Source organism: Onychostoma macrolepis, chromosome 08 (genome assembly GCF_012432095.1).
Source record: "Onychostoma macrolepis isolate SWU-2019 chromosome 08, ASM1243209v1, whole genome shotgun sequence".
Classification (NCBI taxonomy): domain Eukaryota; kingdom Metazoa; phylum Chordata; class Actinopteri; order Cypriniformes; family Cyprinidae; genus Onychostoma; species Onychostoma macrolepis.
The window spans coordinates 2,899,439-2,916,321 of NC_081162.1; the positions used below are offsets into that span (position 1 = coordinate 2,899,439).

At 35.8% G+C, this 16,883-nt stretch overlaps 1 protein-coding gene across 1 annotated transcript in view; it reads left to right on the plus strand.

The window, feature by feature from the left end:
• espn (espin) overlaps nucleotides 1-16,883 on the plus strand; it is a 76,844-nt gene that overhangs the window by 35,365 nt on the left and 24,596 nt on the right. The window contains 4 exon segments of the mRNA XM_058784390.1: nucleotides 201-356; nucleotides 359-477; nucleotides 10,856-11,017; nucleotides 14,524-14,752. Coding sequence (XP_058640373.1) covers nucleotides 201-356; nucleotides 359-477; nucleotides 10,856-11,017; nucleotides 14,524-14,752 — 666 coding nt within the window.

The window sequence follows — 16,883 nt, forward strand, 5'->3', positions numbered from 1 at the left end:
TTATGGTAGTAACTTAACACACGATATACGGTAATACCTGAAATTTGAAAAGCCAGAATGCAGCATTTCATTTTTTTTCTCATTAACCTGCTTCCCCCTATACATCTATCTGTCTGTCTATCTATCTATCTGTTTGTTTGTTTGTTTGTTTGGGTGATGTTTGTCTTAATAAATTATTAAAGAAATGTGTTTTATTGCAGGAGGTGAAGATTCGGCCATTACGGACATGCAGGCCTATATGGACATGCTGAACCCTGATGTAGCAGACGGTTCCCAGAATGCAAAGGAACATCCAGCACACCTGCCGCCCCCTCCAACATTTCCCCCTCCCCCTCCTCCCTCAGACTCCTCCCACATACCCCTCCTCCACCTGCCTACCCCCCACCCAAACCACCGGAGGAGGAGGAGGTGTCTGCCGAGTACCTGAAGGTGAAGAGAAACCTTCGCCGAGTGGACAATGATGCAGTCAAAAAAGAGGTATGCTATATATTTTCTCAAAAAAAAAAACATCAGTCATAAAGTTGTAATATCCTGCATTTTCTTTCATCTTATAAAAATATAAGAGTTCAATGTTCTATTCCACTTACTAAAGTATAAAATGTACTTTTAGAATTTCAGTATTACAGTATTGGCCAATTCTCATCAATTGGCCATTCTAATATTCACAAATTTAAAAATGATTAATGTTAGACCTTATGCGTCAAAGAAACAAGTGTGCAGAATTTTGTCTTTGAACTTCTGTTTTTGTGGTGGATCTGTAATATTAATTTTTAATGAGCGAAAAAGAATGCACGTCACACTCTGTCACACTCTGTTTATCAATTTGCTTTGGCTACCAATAGCTGCTCGCATAAAATTCAAGGCATTAATGTTTGTCTACAAAACCACCACCGACTCTGCACCCCTTTACCTAAATTCATTACTTTAGACTTATGTGCCTGTAGAAGCTTACGTTCTGCAAGTGAACGTAGAGGTACAAAATCACTTTCACAGACTTTTACATTAACTGTTCCCTCGTGGTGGAATGACCTGCCCGACTCAATCCGAGCAGCTGAGTCCTTAGCCATCTTCAAGAAACGGCTGAAAACACATCTCTTCCATCTTTATTTGACCCTCTAACTCTAGCACTCTCTATTCTAATTCTATTCTTAAAAAAATAATTCTATTCTTTTCTTTCTATTTATTATACAATTAACAAAAGCAAAAAAGGCCTCTAACACTAGCTTGCGCTATTCTTTTTCAATTCTGTTTTCTTTTTATTTATTATATAATTAAAAAAAACTTGCAAGGTGTACTGCGTTAAGCTAACTGAAACTTGTTATAGCGCTTGCATATCATTGCTCTTTTGTTGATTTTGATTGCTTCCATTGTCCTCATTTGTAAGTCGCTTTGGATAAAAGCTTCTGCCAAATGACTAAATGTAATATCACTGCTGAAGAGTAATTAGCTGAAGTGGATTTACTTATTGTAGATTTAACAAAACATATTATCCTTGATTCCAGTTTAAAATACAATGTTTTTGTTGTCCACCCTTCTGAATGCCAGGATTTGAAATCACCCCATTCATGATGTCACGTTTGTCCTCTACACTCCCCTTAACATGTGTATGTAAATCAAGGTAGTGTGCTCTTAATAACCCATGTCTGTCAATCAATCACTAGAGCAAGATCTGGAATAAAACAATCTGACGTTGTTCTGTCCTTGGATATAGACAAACTGAACCTCCAAAAATTGTGCATACCTTTCGAAAATATTAATTTATTAGTAATGCAGCAAGGCTGAAGTTTATCTTTTATTATTATTATTATTTTTTTTTTTTTTTTTGCCTGAGTGATTTAACAAAAATGTTTTTGTTTGTTTGTATCATTTTGCAACACACTCTTTTCATATAGTTTATCATATAGCTGTAAGTTTTATAATATAGCAATAAGATATTCCATTAGGTATATATGTTATAATAATAATATTATATTTATACAGATAATAGACACTTGTGGTTGCATTGGTTAATTTTCTTTTGCATGACTCGGATCTGACTCGGGCTCAAACATACACCACTGTTACAACGCTGGCCATCTCCTGCTGTGGAGGAGAGTGCGGATTCGGTGCAATGAACTTCATTCACAGCATTGGTGCTTACTTGTGTTTGTGAGAGAGGTAACACCCCTTGAAAAAAAATATGAATATGGAAAATGATCATTTTTACAAATATTTGAACTTTTTGATGCAAAAAACCTTTATAACCTCTAGAAACATATAGAAAGATCTGAACATGCATTTCATGACCCCATTAAAAAGATCATAGTTTCTGAGCACCATAAATGCAGCACACATGGCCTCTAGTGAGTCATCATCTGCTGTGTTCCTGTTGACCAAACAGATACAAAGCCATGACGACTAAAGACCTGAAACACAATGTTTATTCACAGAACATAAAGGAATCATATTGTATTAATGGACAGTATAGAATATAAGCCTAAAAGCCTTTCCAGGAAATGCTGTACAATAGTGAACAAGAGTGAATCAATCTATAATCCTGTATGCCTATATCCAGGACTCGTGCATCGTATTGTCTCTCATGCGTGCTCAGAACAGAACTGCAAATGACTTCTACCACATCACAAAGACAGTCCAGCTGAAATGGAGACTGATTTAAAATGCTCATAGGCATGCTCTGCATGGCACGCAAAATAGCACTACTCATGTGAAGTGCACAAGAGACGTAACTCACGGAATTGATTGCGGTAGAGTACTTGCTTTGTCAAATATATATCGCCCTGTGTGAGTATCTGCATGCTTACGATAGACTGTGCTCACGTAGGGCATGCTTGATTGATTTTATCATTGCAGCATATAAACTATATTATCGTCCAGCACTGATCTGCTAAATTAGACTAGAAGGCATGACGATATTAAGTTATTATATACATTAGCGTAATTTTCTATAAAGCTGCTTTGAAACAACTTGTATATTTATAATCTACTTTTGACTTATCATTCATCGTTAATTATTTATTTATTTGTGGTAACACTTTAGTTTAGACACCAATTCTCGCTATTAACTAGTTGCTTATTAGCATGCATATTACTAGCATATTGGCTGTTTATTAGTACTTATAAAGCACATATTAATGCCTCATTCTGCATCCCTAATCCTACCCCATACTTAAACTTAACAACTACTTTACTAACTATTAATATGCAGCAAATTAGGAGTTTTTTAAGGAAAAAGTGAGAACTGGTCCCCAAACTAAAGTGTGACCTTATTTTATTTATTTATTTTTTTAGCTTTTCACAATGCATTCTGTAAAATACGTCACAATACAGAAGTAAACTGGTTTGTGAATGCCGTTTCAAGTTTTCTTTAAAATGACTAGGTATTCAGCTTTAGAACAGAGCTAAAGATTACAAAATATTTTGTGAAATTTCAACCACCATTGTGTTGTTAATGACTGAACGTCTTAAAAAGTTAAAATAAGTGCATTCAGGCAATATGATATGATGATTATACAGCTCACTTAATTACAAAGACCAGCTCGCATCCCATCTGAGTCCTGTGTAACTAAATATTCCATAGAGCTTTAGTCATTCTGTGTATCGGCCTATAATAGCAAAACATTCCCCGCGGATTTAACACTGAAACCTCTAATTAACACACACTTACCGTCAGCTCATCCTTTTTTAATTGGCATGGAATACATATGTAGGTGTAAAATAACACCTCGGTTAGCTTTGACAGTAAAGCAGCACAATATGGTCTAATTAATCGTACATGAACTTAATCACAGCGGTTTTTCATAAATAGCACACAGTGGTGCCATTAGAAAGAATCAGACCAGCAATGTATCTTCTGTTGTCTGGCAAACAAACCTCAATCTGTGCATTAAAAAACAGCCCTGTGCACGCTAATCAAAGCCCAGAGCAGGTGCACACACTCATATAGACAAAAACACAATGCTACTTTTGTGTTCCCGTTAATGAGGGCTTCCATTAGCCGAGCTGACCTCCCAAAAGCTCTAATGATGTGCTGCATGATGGACTTGACATTAATTTAACTAATTAAACTGTCAGATACGCAGCACATCCCAACACACACATTCTCTGATCATTACAGGGAGTTCAGCTGTGTTGCAGTACTATTGTTGGAGTATGAAGGGCCGATAATGCACTTTTTGTCTCCTGTGTTTGCAAAGTATTTGAAGTAGTAGCTCAGATCTTCTCATCAAAACTTGTTTGGATGATTGCTGGACTAACTGATGAGAAACACAGCAGAATTTAACACTTCACTTAGTACACAATTAATACAAGTATTCAGAGGCCCCCAAAAGTATCTTGACGCTTAAAATGTCTGAATGTCATTTTAATTCATTTTCATTGTCTTGCTTCACCACACATTTTATGATGAATTCAGCTCTCCAATTTGAAGCACTTAAGCAGTGCAGGTAAAGTGACATTCATTACTTTATTCAAGGCGTAATGAGACCTTCAGCTAGACCCTGTCCATGACCTCTGACCCCCTGAACGACCCACTGTCTTCTCTCAGACAGTATCTCTTCCACTGAGACACAGAACAATGTTGAGTCTCCAGAAGAAAAGTGTCCCCATATGTTTAGCAAATCCTAAGGATGTGGCAGCCTTCATAACTTGAAAAAATCCCCACTTTTTTAGCAGATGATCATTATGGCACATATGCAAAAAAAAAAAATGTCCATCAGATTTCAATACCTGTAAAAAAAGGTGGTGTTTACAGTCATGCACTACTGTGCATCAGTCTATGGACAATACATTGGAATAAATGTTTTCAAATATTCATCTTTTTGAACATATAGACTCTAAACATAATTTACAGCCTGTATTTCTGCTAAACACTTTGAATTGCCTTGAACTTCCATTGTAATGCAATGTTAAATAGATATTGTTAAAAGTTAAAAGTTTTTCACTGTAAACACATCAAGGCAACATAATGCAGATTCTGTCTGAAAGATCTTTCAACTACTGTCTTAATAATTGTAAGTAACACTACTTTGTTTTGCCAGTTTGAATTTGGCCATTCACTAAATGCAAAATACCTGATTCAGCCTATAATTAATCATGGCAAGTACAAATTTATACAAATACGTGTGTGTTTGTGTTACTCAATAAGTCCTGTAAACTGAAAAATATGTAGTAGCTTTTTTCTTTTTTTTCTTTTCTTTTTTTGCAGTGTATAAGTGCATTATAGTGATATTTTATGACCGAGACTGACTTAATCCAGACCGTAATTAACTTTATTGAGCTGAAATACATTCAACTTCTAATGAAAATAAATACTTCGATAAGTCATGAAGAAAACTACTAGAATCTGTCGCCTCAAACCATATGCAGTCTGCTTTTCCTTTTATGGTCAAAGACTTTAGGCTGCAGAGCAGCTGTGATGCTGTTGGGTGGGGCTGAACATGAGGCGGGATTTAGAGCTGTCAATCAAACACTAGTTTAACAGATTATATGTGCTTTCTATTCAGGTGGTGCAAGCACATCACAGTTTGAATTTATTTTTAAAATAAATTGAGAGATTTCTTCATCTCTTAGTCTTATAAGAGATCTCAACAATGTCACACAATTTTCCAAGAATTTGATAATTTTTTTCTCATCAAATGATCTGTGCTGTCATCAACATAGATACAAAAAAATATAATGAAATATAAAGATTTATAATGCTCATATTACATGAAGAGGTGTAAAACTCGTATATGCAGAGATAAATATAATATAGACTGTTTATTCTCACACAAATATTGACTGTATCATTATTTAGAGGGCAGAACATGAGAAGAAACACTGTGTGCTCAAGGAAAAACATCCTCTTCCTTGGGTACCATGGTAACATAAGTATGCATAGCAGCCGTATACTGGCACATTTCTGGGTTGTGTTTAGTCTAGTTCGAGTCACTTAAGGTTAGTTTGTTTATAGAGCTCTAATATATTTGAATACCACACCAGGCCCATATTAGGCTATGATTCGCTCCACATACGCTAGAATGTTATATAAGTCCACCTGGATTCACTTTTGGGTTTAAATGTAATGTACTTCATTTGACATAACGCTGATACACTTTAACAGCAAAGTCACAATGTGTTTCATTTTAAATCCACACGTCTCTGCTGCAGCCTTATCACCCACTGCTGCTTGCTATTTCCATAAATCAGCTACCTTTAGCGATCTCCACATTTATTTGAAATCAGATTCTCTTTGGTGGCCGGTCTGCATAATGCAATCCTTCGACCGGTGAGAAAGCCGAGCCGGAGCGGCCATGCTTGGCCACTGTGTCACAATACTTTGCATAAGAGACCACGAGCACTGTGACCTGTGGTTGGATAACAGGTGAGCAGTGAAGTCATCGCTCTGGGATGTGATTGTTTGGTGGGAGGCTGAGGGGCGGGGAAAGGCAAAGCGAGCGTCAGGTAGAGTGACGCACAGTAGAATGGAGATCTAGTGACACCTGTGCATCTACCGGCTCTCGGTTTAAAGCTTTGCGTAGGGTGACAGCACTGTGGGAAGAAATAAGGGTAGTCGGAAAGGGTAAGACTGCAATTCAGTGTTATTTTGTGATGAAGTAATAATGGCGGTAGGAGTTAAAACTGTGCTGGTTTGGTTGACTTGTGATACTTTAGCTTTGTGTGTAATTATATAATTGTCTATGCAATGGCTGTGGAGTTTTTGATAGTTTCTCAGGCGTGTTTATTATTTGTGTTGAGTTATGTAAGATCAGGTTGCTTGCCTACTGTGATAACCTAGAAAACCTTTCAAATGCATTGCATGCAGAATCAGATGAACATTCAAATGCATGAATAGCACTGCATTCGTTTTCTTCACTCAAGTGAGCTTCAGCTAACGTTACTGCACACGCTTTAGATCTTTAGATGAGTCGCTGCACGATGCAGAAGCCTGAAGAATACGTATTAGTGACTGCTGATGAAAAATTCAGCAGGTTTGAAATAGGTTCAGGTCCATCCACATTGTATAGAAGTCAGCTAGCCTTTCAAACGGCGATTTCCCTGAGGTAATAATCAAACCATCTGCACTGGGCTGACTCGTGTTACACTGGGAGTAACTCTGCAGGGAGGACAGTGCTATAGACAACAATGCAAATCGGATGCTGGAAAGACATGAATGGATAATACCATCCTCAGGGCCAGCGTGAGAAATAAAAAGCCACAGATGACAGAATTCAAATTCTTTGTCATGGATGTTTTTTTTTATGGTGTGTATTTGCTTTCAGATAGAGATCGATATCAGTATAGAAATCAATATTTCTTTGGTTTGACTCAAATAGATTGTTTTGTTATTTATTATTATATGAAAGGTAGCATACATTTTTTTTTAAAATGACAATATCACATTAAACAGCTGATTAACAGCTCACATTTGTTGCTTTGCTTCACTGTCCTGTGACTTTATTTGTTTTAGAATTGCATTGCATAAGGTTGATTACTATGCAAATTCAAGGACTTTGCATTAGGAAAATCTTAAGAACAAGAAAACCAAGCATTACCTTTTTTGTGTTGGAAATTTCTAGAAACTCTTGAAACCGCATCTGTGATTGCTGTAATGAAATTTCTGTACTCCTAAAGGCAGGTGGATAAAATTGGTTTTAGATCAGTGATGAAGATTCACTATCATACACAAGTGAGTGACAGCTGCAGAAAGTGAAACCATTCGGTGCATTGACACTGAAACAGCATTCGAGGGTCAGCCGGTGTCTCTTGTAGCCTGCTGTGTTATTTGCCTCTGTGAAGCTTAGAAATCTATGTTAAGTTCAGCTTTTGTGCCATGAAAAGTCTTTTTGTTTTCAGGCAAATCAGCTGGAGTCACATGAGGCTTTGCCACATGAACACAATAGGAATTATTAAGAGTTTATGTGGCAGGATTGCTTGAAGCAATATGGGATGAAAATTCAGATTTCTTGTCCTAGAATTGTGTTTAAAAATAGCAGTGGTTTGTTCCATTTTCAAGCAGTGAAGGAGAATTGTCCAAAAATTTTCTGACAAATTATATGACAAATTTCACACTGACATTTCTTATGCCTGTCTCATAAAAAGTCAATATAACCTCTTTTTATGGCGTGTTTGTGTGTGGGCAGGAAGACAGTATTCAAATATGTGAAGGTGACATGACATTTCAGTGACAGTTGTTTCCTCAGTGTGACATGCTATAATTCATCTAGAACTATGTTAAACATTTCCTGCATTATAAGAATTCAAAGTTTTTTGTTTTGTTTTTATAAGCACATAATATTTGAATGACTACATAATATATTTGCTACAGTGAAAGAAAAGCTACAAATTGATGGTGTAAAATGGTCATTAGATGTCTAAAATATACACTCCCTGATATATATAAGAATTTAAACCTAAAATTGTGATGATGGTAAAAGAGTTCATAGGCATTATTTGTCACCTACCCATGTTCTAGTGTATTTTCATCCATTTAATACACTCTCAGAAATAAAGGTACAAAAGCTGTCACTGGGGCGGTACCTTTTCAAAAGGTACACTTTTGTACCTATTACTTTGAAATATGTACACTTTAAGTACTAATATGTACCTTTAAGGTACCAAAATGGACCCTTTAGGTACAAACATGTACCTTTTGAAAAGGAACCGCCCCAGTGACAGCTTTTGTACCTTTATTTCTGAGAGTGTATATTCAATAAAATGTTTAATATATTTTCTGTTTTTCTAAGCTAATAAAGTACTGAAAATAAAACCATAGTTTTGTCTACCTATTCACCCTGCCCACTGTAAAATAAAAAAAGTTTACCTAGATCCCATCATGCTTTGCTTTAGACTGTATAAAGAGAGTAAATGTTAAAATGAAGTGTTATGAAATGTGTTTTTAGACAAGAATTATATAAATACAAATGTGTTAGTGATAATGTTCTGTTTTGTCATGATTTAAAGTTGCTTCTTTTGTGTTAAAGTTTTAAGGGTTATCATTGCACTGAAGATTAGAGCATAGATTAGGTCAAAGATGGGCCAAAAACATTACTTTATTTATGCTGCATGCTGCTTTATATAAAACACAATAACTGTACACATACCAATGTGATAATCTTTTTGCTAGTTATATTAACATAAACATAGTCATGTGCACTACTGCTAGCTAACAACTGGTGCAAAGGATTTAAGTTAATTTGATGTCTCTAATTTTAATGATGTTTTTGCTTAGTTCAGTTCAAGTTCAGTTCAAATTTTAGTTACACAAAGTATTTAAGTACAGTTCATAGCGTAATTTAATTTAAAAAAAAATACTATTGTTAGTGGACTCCTGAAATAAATTCACAGCATTCATAAATATTGTTTTTTAAGCTTAAATGCAGTGTTGGGTAAGTTATTAATTACTATTACATAATCAATATTGTATTTAAATTACTTTACTAATTACTCTGTCTGAAAAGTAATTTAGTTACTCAATAATTATTAAATTCGCTAATTAGGCTACATCTTAAAATCCCTATAAAACTTAAATCATAGACAATAGAAATTAAACTCTTTATTCTTTCAATTTGAGTCAAACATAGAAAAGTTTAATCTTTTAGCTTTAAAACAACTGTAATACTTAAACATTTTATTAAAAAAAAATTTAACCTTCTTTGGTAAACAAATAGAAATACTCTAAATAGAAATAACAAAAAAGCATAAGAAAAGTTAAACAATACATTTCAGTTTGGCAAGATGTTCAGGAAAAGCCCAACTAGTAAAATCCATAAAGGTTTATGTAAAAATAACATGTTAACTAATGTAGGTAAGAATAAATTACAGAAATGATCTCTTCCACTGAATAAAGCCGCGTCAGATCATGCTGTTATTCTGAGGTAAATTCCGGCTTATTCCTCATAGCATGTCTTCTCTCAAAAACGATGAAAATTAGATGAATCTTGATTGTTTTTTTTTTTTTTCAATTTTTTTTATCTAGGTGAGGGCGTTTGCAATCAGGTGACTGCATATAATGAGCTCAGATACGGGAAAGACTGTACCTCACTTTAGTTTCATACGGATTACATAATCAGATAATATCCCTTTTCGATTTGAATTCGTTCATTTAAACGTAGACACTTCAAGCTTTCAGATACAGGAGAGACTGTACCTCGTTTTAGTATCATACGGATTACATAATCAGATAATATTCGTTTTCGCTTTGAATTTGTCCATTTAAAAGTAGACACTTCAAGCTTTCTATAGACATATTTCTCATGTCTCTGTGTCAAGTATTCGCTGAGTTTGTGATGCGTAGAAAGTTGCTCACGGAGACCTAGACAGCAGAAAGCGCACCCTGTTTGTTTTGTTTATTTTACAAAAGCACAATATTTTGTTGTTATTGTCAGTGTACAAATAAAAGTAGGCCCTTTTTAGATTCGATTGATTTTAGTCTTATCTGATTTTAGTATTTAAGGTTTATCTGAAAGTGAATGCGCCGCCATGCAGAGGGTTAATAATTAAATTTTATTTTTAGACTGTAAATTTAGATTTTTAAATTCAGTATTGATTTTAGAACTGTTGAAATTATTTACATTATATAATGCAAGTACTTTATAAGTAACTGTAATTAAATTACCTAAAAATGAACTGTAATCCCTTACTTTACTTTTTCAGTGGATAAGTAATTTAATTAAAGTTACACCCAACACTGCTTAAATGTTTTAAAGCAATTTCCAAATTAACCTAACTTGCTGGGTTTTACAGCTAATACCATTGATGAGGGCTGTAGATGAGATGAAGTGGTTGATCAATATAAGTTTTTAAATGGCTGATTAGTAAACTTAAGCATGTTTATGTTGTTTCTATTACTATAAACATGTGCTGCTCATTTCTCCAGCAGCTGAATCCTGGTGAGGGCCACGAAAGGCTTCGAAGAGTTGACTCTAATCGAAAGTCCCGCAGCTTCAGCAAGCAGCCCAGCACTGGGGATTACTACAAAACCCTGGGTAGCGATACCGCAGACCAGCACCCCAACAGAGCCATGGCACCCAACGAGGAGGTAAACGTCAGATTCTGTTTCATGGTCATGTATCTCCAATTCCAATCTCCAAAAGTATGAATCCATAATGGTTATCAGTATGCTGGTGAATCTTAAGGCTGGATTCTGGACTGCTGTTTTAGTGATCTCAGGTATACAGTGGTGGCCAAAATTGTTAGAACACTCGGCATATTTAAGAGGTTTCAGTTGTTTTTGTTGAATTGGCCATTACAATACTCATAAAACAAACTATTGCCGAAACTACCTGCGATGGAAGGAATCTGCTGGAACATTGAAAATGATGGACTTGCCCCCTCAAAGTCCAGACCTCAACCCCATGGAGCATAAACTGGACAGATCTATTGTACATTCAAAGGAAAGACTTTGGCTTGAGTTGCAGAAAGCATAGGATAACATTAGTGTTGAATTTCTCAGGAAATATATTGACACTATGCCAGAGAGATGTGCTGCTGTAATTGCTGCAAAAGGTGGACATAAAGTTAAAAGTGGAAAAAAAACAGTACGACTCACTTCATCTGACATTTGTTGTACTCCGAGCAACCAGCCGCATGTTTCATGAACATTACAAATCATATTTTGGAGAAAAAAAAAAAAGGTCAATATTTTCGGATCTGTCAGGTGTTCTAATAATTTTGGCCATCACTGTATATATATAGGGATCAGCCAAAAATGAAAGTTTACACAGCCTCGAAATGTTCGAAACTTATATGAGTTTCTTTCTTCTGTGGAACATAAAAGATATTTTGAAGAATGTGGGTAACCAAACAGTCAATGGTCCCAATTGACTTCCGCAGTATTTTTTCTCTTCATAATATGGGAGTCAATGGGGACCATCAATAGTATGGTTGCCAAACAGAAAGCAGTTGCTTCCGGCACAGCCAGCTCTCTTCAGTCTGAATCAAACTAGCTTCACTCCCTTGCCTGTCACATTACAAAACAAATCCATGCAAGATTTGGCAGCCCAGAGTTAACACTGCAGTTCAACATGTATCGTATAAGATGGGAGTGCAAATAAAAGAGTGGGAGTATGCATTACAAGAAAAGACTAATTCAGGCTTTTTACTTCAAAAATTTACATTTAATTCACTGTTACTTGTCATTTCTTTGTAATTATTTGTGAAAATAATTAGCAATTTCAGAGTAAAAATTGTTTCAAAGTAAATCCTTCACCAATTTATTTGAGGGTAAATGATAACAAAAATGTATTGTTTCTGTTTATTTGAAGTCTTGCTTTGACACAATTGCTGCTTTGACACAATTTGCATTGTAAAAAGCACTATATAAATAATGGTAACTTGACTTGACTTGACTTGAAGTAATCCTAAGGAATTTAAGGAGAAACATCTGAGACACTTAACTTAGAAATCCATTATCCGAGCTGTGCTAATTTGTATGTCATCAACTGTCTCATTTGGATCCTTTTTTAATGAGAACTTTTAGGAACACATTTGAGATAAATTTGATACTTGAATAAAGAAGAGCTCCATTCATTCTCTAGAGCTATAACATTTACCTCTGCGATGAACACGCACAATGTGATCTAGAATACATATCAGCATTTCATACGGCCCCTTTCTGCTGAGCCAATTGAGCCAATTAGATGCCCAGCGGGGCATCTGGCCACTTGATCGAACCAGATGGCACTCCACATGTCCCTCTGGGTAATGACCCATTAACACGGACATGCATGCGACATGAAACGCACCATATGCTGGAGACAGTGATGATGAGGAGGAGAGGAGGAGATAAGGGGCACGTGTGTGGCACGTGTCCAGGAGGCGGGGGTGTGTGGGGTGAAAGGTCAGGGCTTGTTTACGCAGCGTCAGTTGTAGGGTGGTCTCTGGAGATGCTGAGTGTGAAGGATTGTGGCTCTTAGCTTAGCAGATGTCCTTTCATTCCAGTAAACCACTCAATTAGATCTATTTATGTATTCATTACCAGCTGCAATGCATATGGTGGGGCGCAGTGGGAGGTATGTTGGTCAGATTAAGTGTTTTGAGGAAGTGTATTTGTTATGTTATTCTGTCTATGACCATTTTAGTGTCCAAAATGTGATTTTTAAATTGACCTTTATGCCTGTAAAGCCTGACATTTGCAGTAATTATCAGAAAGAAATCTGTTTAATTTTTGAAATGGAACAGTTTATTGAGCTTTTAGACTAACTAGTTTTAAAAATCACATTTGCATATTTAGAGGACTAAAATGAGTATGCAGTTTGGAGCAGTTGCTGTCTGATATTAATATGATTAACTTATAAATCAATGAGATCTTTATAACAGACTATTTGAAATAAAACGCTTATAAATGTCAGTTGTCACTCTGTATCTCCCAGTAAGATATTTAAATGTTTAGTTTTATGATAAAAGCTCTGTAGATTGTATTGTGGGCAGCAAAACACGTGCAATATGATTGAGAGATCCCCCAAAAACCTGATGTATTATGTTTGATAATCATGATTCTTCTAAAAAAATATGTATGGATAATAAAGTGAAGATGGATGTTTTAGAATTATATTAAAAGGCATTTTACTTGCTAAAAACTGTGAACTATCAATCTGTGGTCAAAAAGCATGTAGAAGATTGCATACAACTCTTAATTATGTTGATCATTTAGAGGCCTTTGAATTTTGGCTTTATAAAAAGTGATTGGTTTTTATGCCACTCGTTCCATCAAAATGCAAAAAGTAATGCTTTTTATTTAACAAGTTTCTCAAACATTTTGCCCAATCAACCATTGATTGGACAAACAAATATTCCTTCCACAAAACCAGTGTATGAGTCAGTGTTTACACTTTTCAGAAGAAACCGCTGGACAATTAGCTTACAGTGATCTATCTATATATATATATATATATGACTTTCCTTCTTCAAATGAACACAAATTTTTAGAATTTTTTTTAGCAAGATTATACAGTATATACTGTATCTGTGCATCCATATATAATGCAAGTGAATGGGTGTCATAAAAAAATTTCGTATCGTATCGTTTTCGTATCCGTAGCATGCATTTTGATAGGAAAGGATGAGGAATATGGAAAAAATGGAAAAACGCATGTGAAAATTTCGGACTCAGTGTGCAATGGTCTTAAGTCAAACGTAAACTCAACCCTCTCGTAAATGTAGGCAGTTCATCAGAAGTGATGATTTATAGTGGAAAAGTATATTCGAAGTTTATAATATTTGTGTTTTTCTTACACACACTTCTTTTCACTCTAAAAAAACATTGATTCATCTACTGGGGTCATATTATTGTCACAGTCATGGCTGTATGTGTTTTTTGGAGCTTCAACATTCTGCCAGCCAATTCACTTGCAATATGTGGTCTCACAGAGAGGTTCTTTTTGTACAAATGGTGTTTATCTGAAGAAAGAATGTCATAAACATCCAGAATTGCATGAGGTTGAGTAAATGATAAGGGCATTTTCATTGCTGGGTCATCTGTTAGAAAAACAGTAGTAAATATTTAAACAACGAAATCTACGGCACTCTTACCTATTCTCTCGACAGGGTTCTGCACTGTTGGAGGAAGCGGCAGACACAGCGCCTGCTCCTGAGAACGGGACGGGAAACACAGAGAATCTACCCCTTCCTCCTCCACCACCTCCTCCACCCGCCAGCACCTTCATCCCTCCTCCACCTCCTCCTCCACCTCTTCCATCAGAGTTGCCCCCTCCTCCTCCACCCAGCACCACCGCACCGGCCCCTGCCCAGCGCCGCATGTCTTCCTCCTCCAGCAGTGAGTACTGATCACACACAATATGCTGCTTAAGCACCTCTTTTGCACTCTCTAGGTAAATGGCAGTATAAAGCATTTAAAGACGGCATGCATTGAAATGATTCATTTTAAGTGCATATTTCACACCACGTAACAAAACATTGTAAATGTGAAAGCATAACACAAGCCTGTTGTTGCAGTTACAGTGGTGGCCAAAATAATTGACATCAACACTTTACCACACTTTAACGAGATAAAAATGGTTTTATCGTTTGCTGTAGTGTGTCAGTAGGAAATACCAGTTTACATTTTATGCCATTAATTGTAAAATCCAGTGAGATTTTTGTCTGAGAACAGCCAGTGCTCCACACAGAGATCTGATTTGATCATCATCCAGTCTGTCTGGAATGACATGAAGAAACAGAACAAACAGAACTGTGGCAACGTCTCCAAGATGCTCCAAGAAACCTATCTGAAAAATTATGCGCAAGTGCACCGAGGGCAAAAGCTGCTTAAACGCAAAGGATGGTCACACCAAATGTTGATTTAGTTAATAGAAGTTAATTGATAAAGAATAGGAATAATTAACTGACTTAAAACCATTATTTTAGCTGGTGAAAATACTAGTGTTCTAATCATTTTGACCACCACTGTACATCTGCCATTCAGTGAAACTGGGCTTAAAAATACAGTTTTTTGTTATGGTGTCTTTTAGATGGCATTCATACTAACAGCAATTTGCCGTGAAAAGTGATTGAAACCCTTTTAGGCAGAGAGTTAGCGATTTGAGGTGACGTGATCGACATCAACCATTTGCGATGCAACAAAGTTGACCACGGCTCAGCTTTAAGCAAATCACGTTGCATAATGAGCAGTGATGCAATGTGGTGGCTACTGATGGGAGTGTAGACTGTGATCTGCCACCTGATACAGTTGGATACGCTGATGGAGAAACACCTGCTAGCCTAACAGCACAGAGATTTGGCCTGACCTTTATGAATTTAAGCGTTGGCAATGTGAACCATTTAAGACTTGTAAAGGCCTTAAGTTATAATTGACTGACCTATTCATCTGTGAAACAATGCTAGGGGTTATTTGTTCGACCCTTTCACTCGTTTGACCCTTTGTTCATAGTATGACCCCTTCAATCTTCTCCTATCCCTGAAGGGCAGAGTATTAGTTTCACAAAGTGATGACAGATACATCTGTGTTATGCCACAGCATTGACAGATTGCACACAATACATTACCGGTCAAACGTTTGGAATACTTAATGTTTTTGAAAGAAGCTTCTTGTGTAATAATGTGAAATATGTTTACAATTTAAAATAAATATTTTCTAATTTAATATATTTTTAAAATGCAATTTATTCCTGTGATGTAAAGCTGAATTTTAAGTATTAATACTCCAGTCCTCAGTTTCACATGATCCATCAGAAATCATTCTTATATGCTGATTTGGTGCTCAATTATTGTCAGTTAATATTGGCACTCAGTTCGTATAATGAAAACGAACTTTTCTGATACTATTTTTATTTATTTATTATTTTTTTAATTCTTTGATGGATAGAAATTTAGAAAAGAACACTATCCCAAAGTTTCCAAAAAAAAAATAAGCAGCAAAAAATATTTTCAGCACCGATAATATTCAGAAATGTTTGTTGAGCAGCAAATCAGCATCTCAGAATGATTTTTGAAGGATCATGTGACACTGAAGACTGGAGTAATGATGCTGAAAATTCAGCTTTGATCACAGGAATAAATAGAAAACAGTTATTTCAAATATGTAACAATATTTCACAATCTTACTGTTTTAACTGTATTTTCAATCAAATAAATGCAGCCTAGTTGAGCAAAGACACTTGACAGGTAGTGTACATGATACTTTACTTTCGCCTTTTTTATAAAAGCCAGTAGATATTTTGAAACCTGCTATTTAAAAGTCAGTTGACCACTATACAATTTTAATGTTTACAAGCCTTCAAAAGCTCTCAAAAGTGCAAATAAACTTCATAAGCACCATTAGGTCAAGATTTAAAACAGTGCTATGAGGAACATGACTACCAAGACGGCCTTATTAAGTACAGCTAAAACTTTCTAAAGGAATCTAGTTGTGCCCAGCATGCAACATCCAGGATGTACTTTTACTCCTT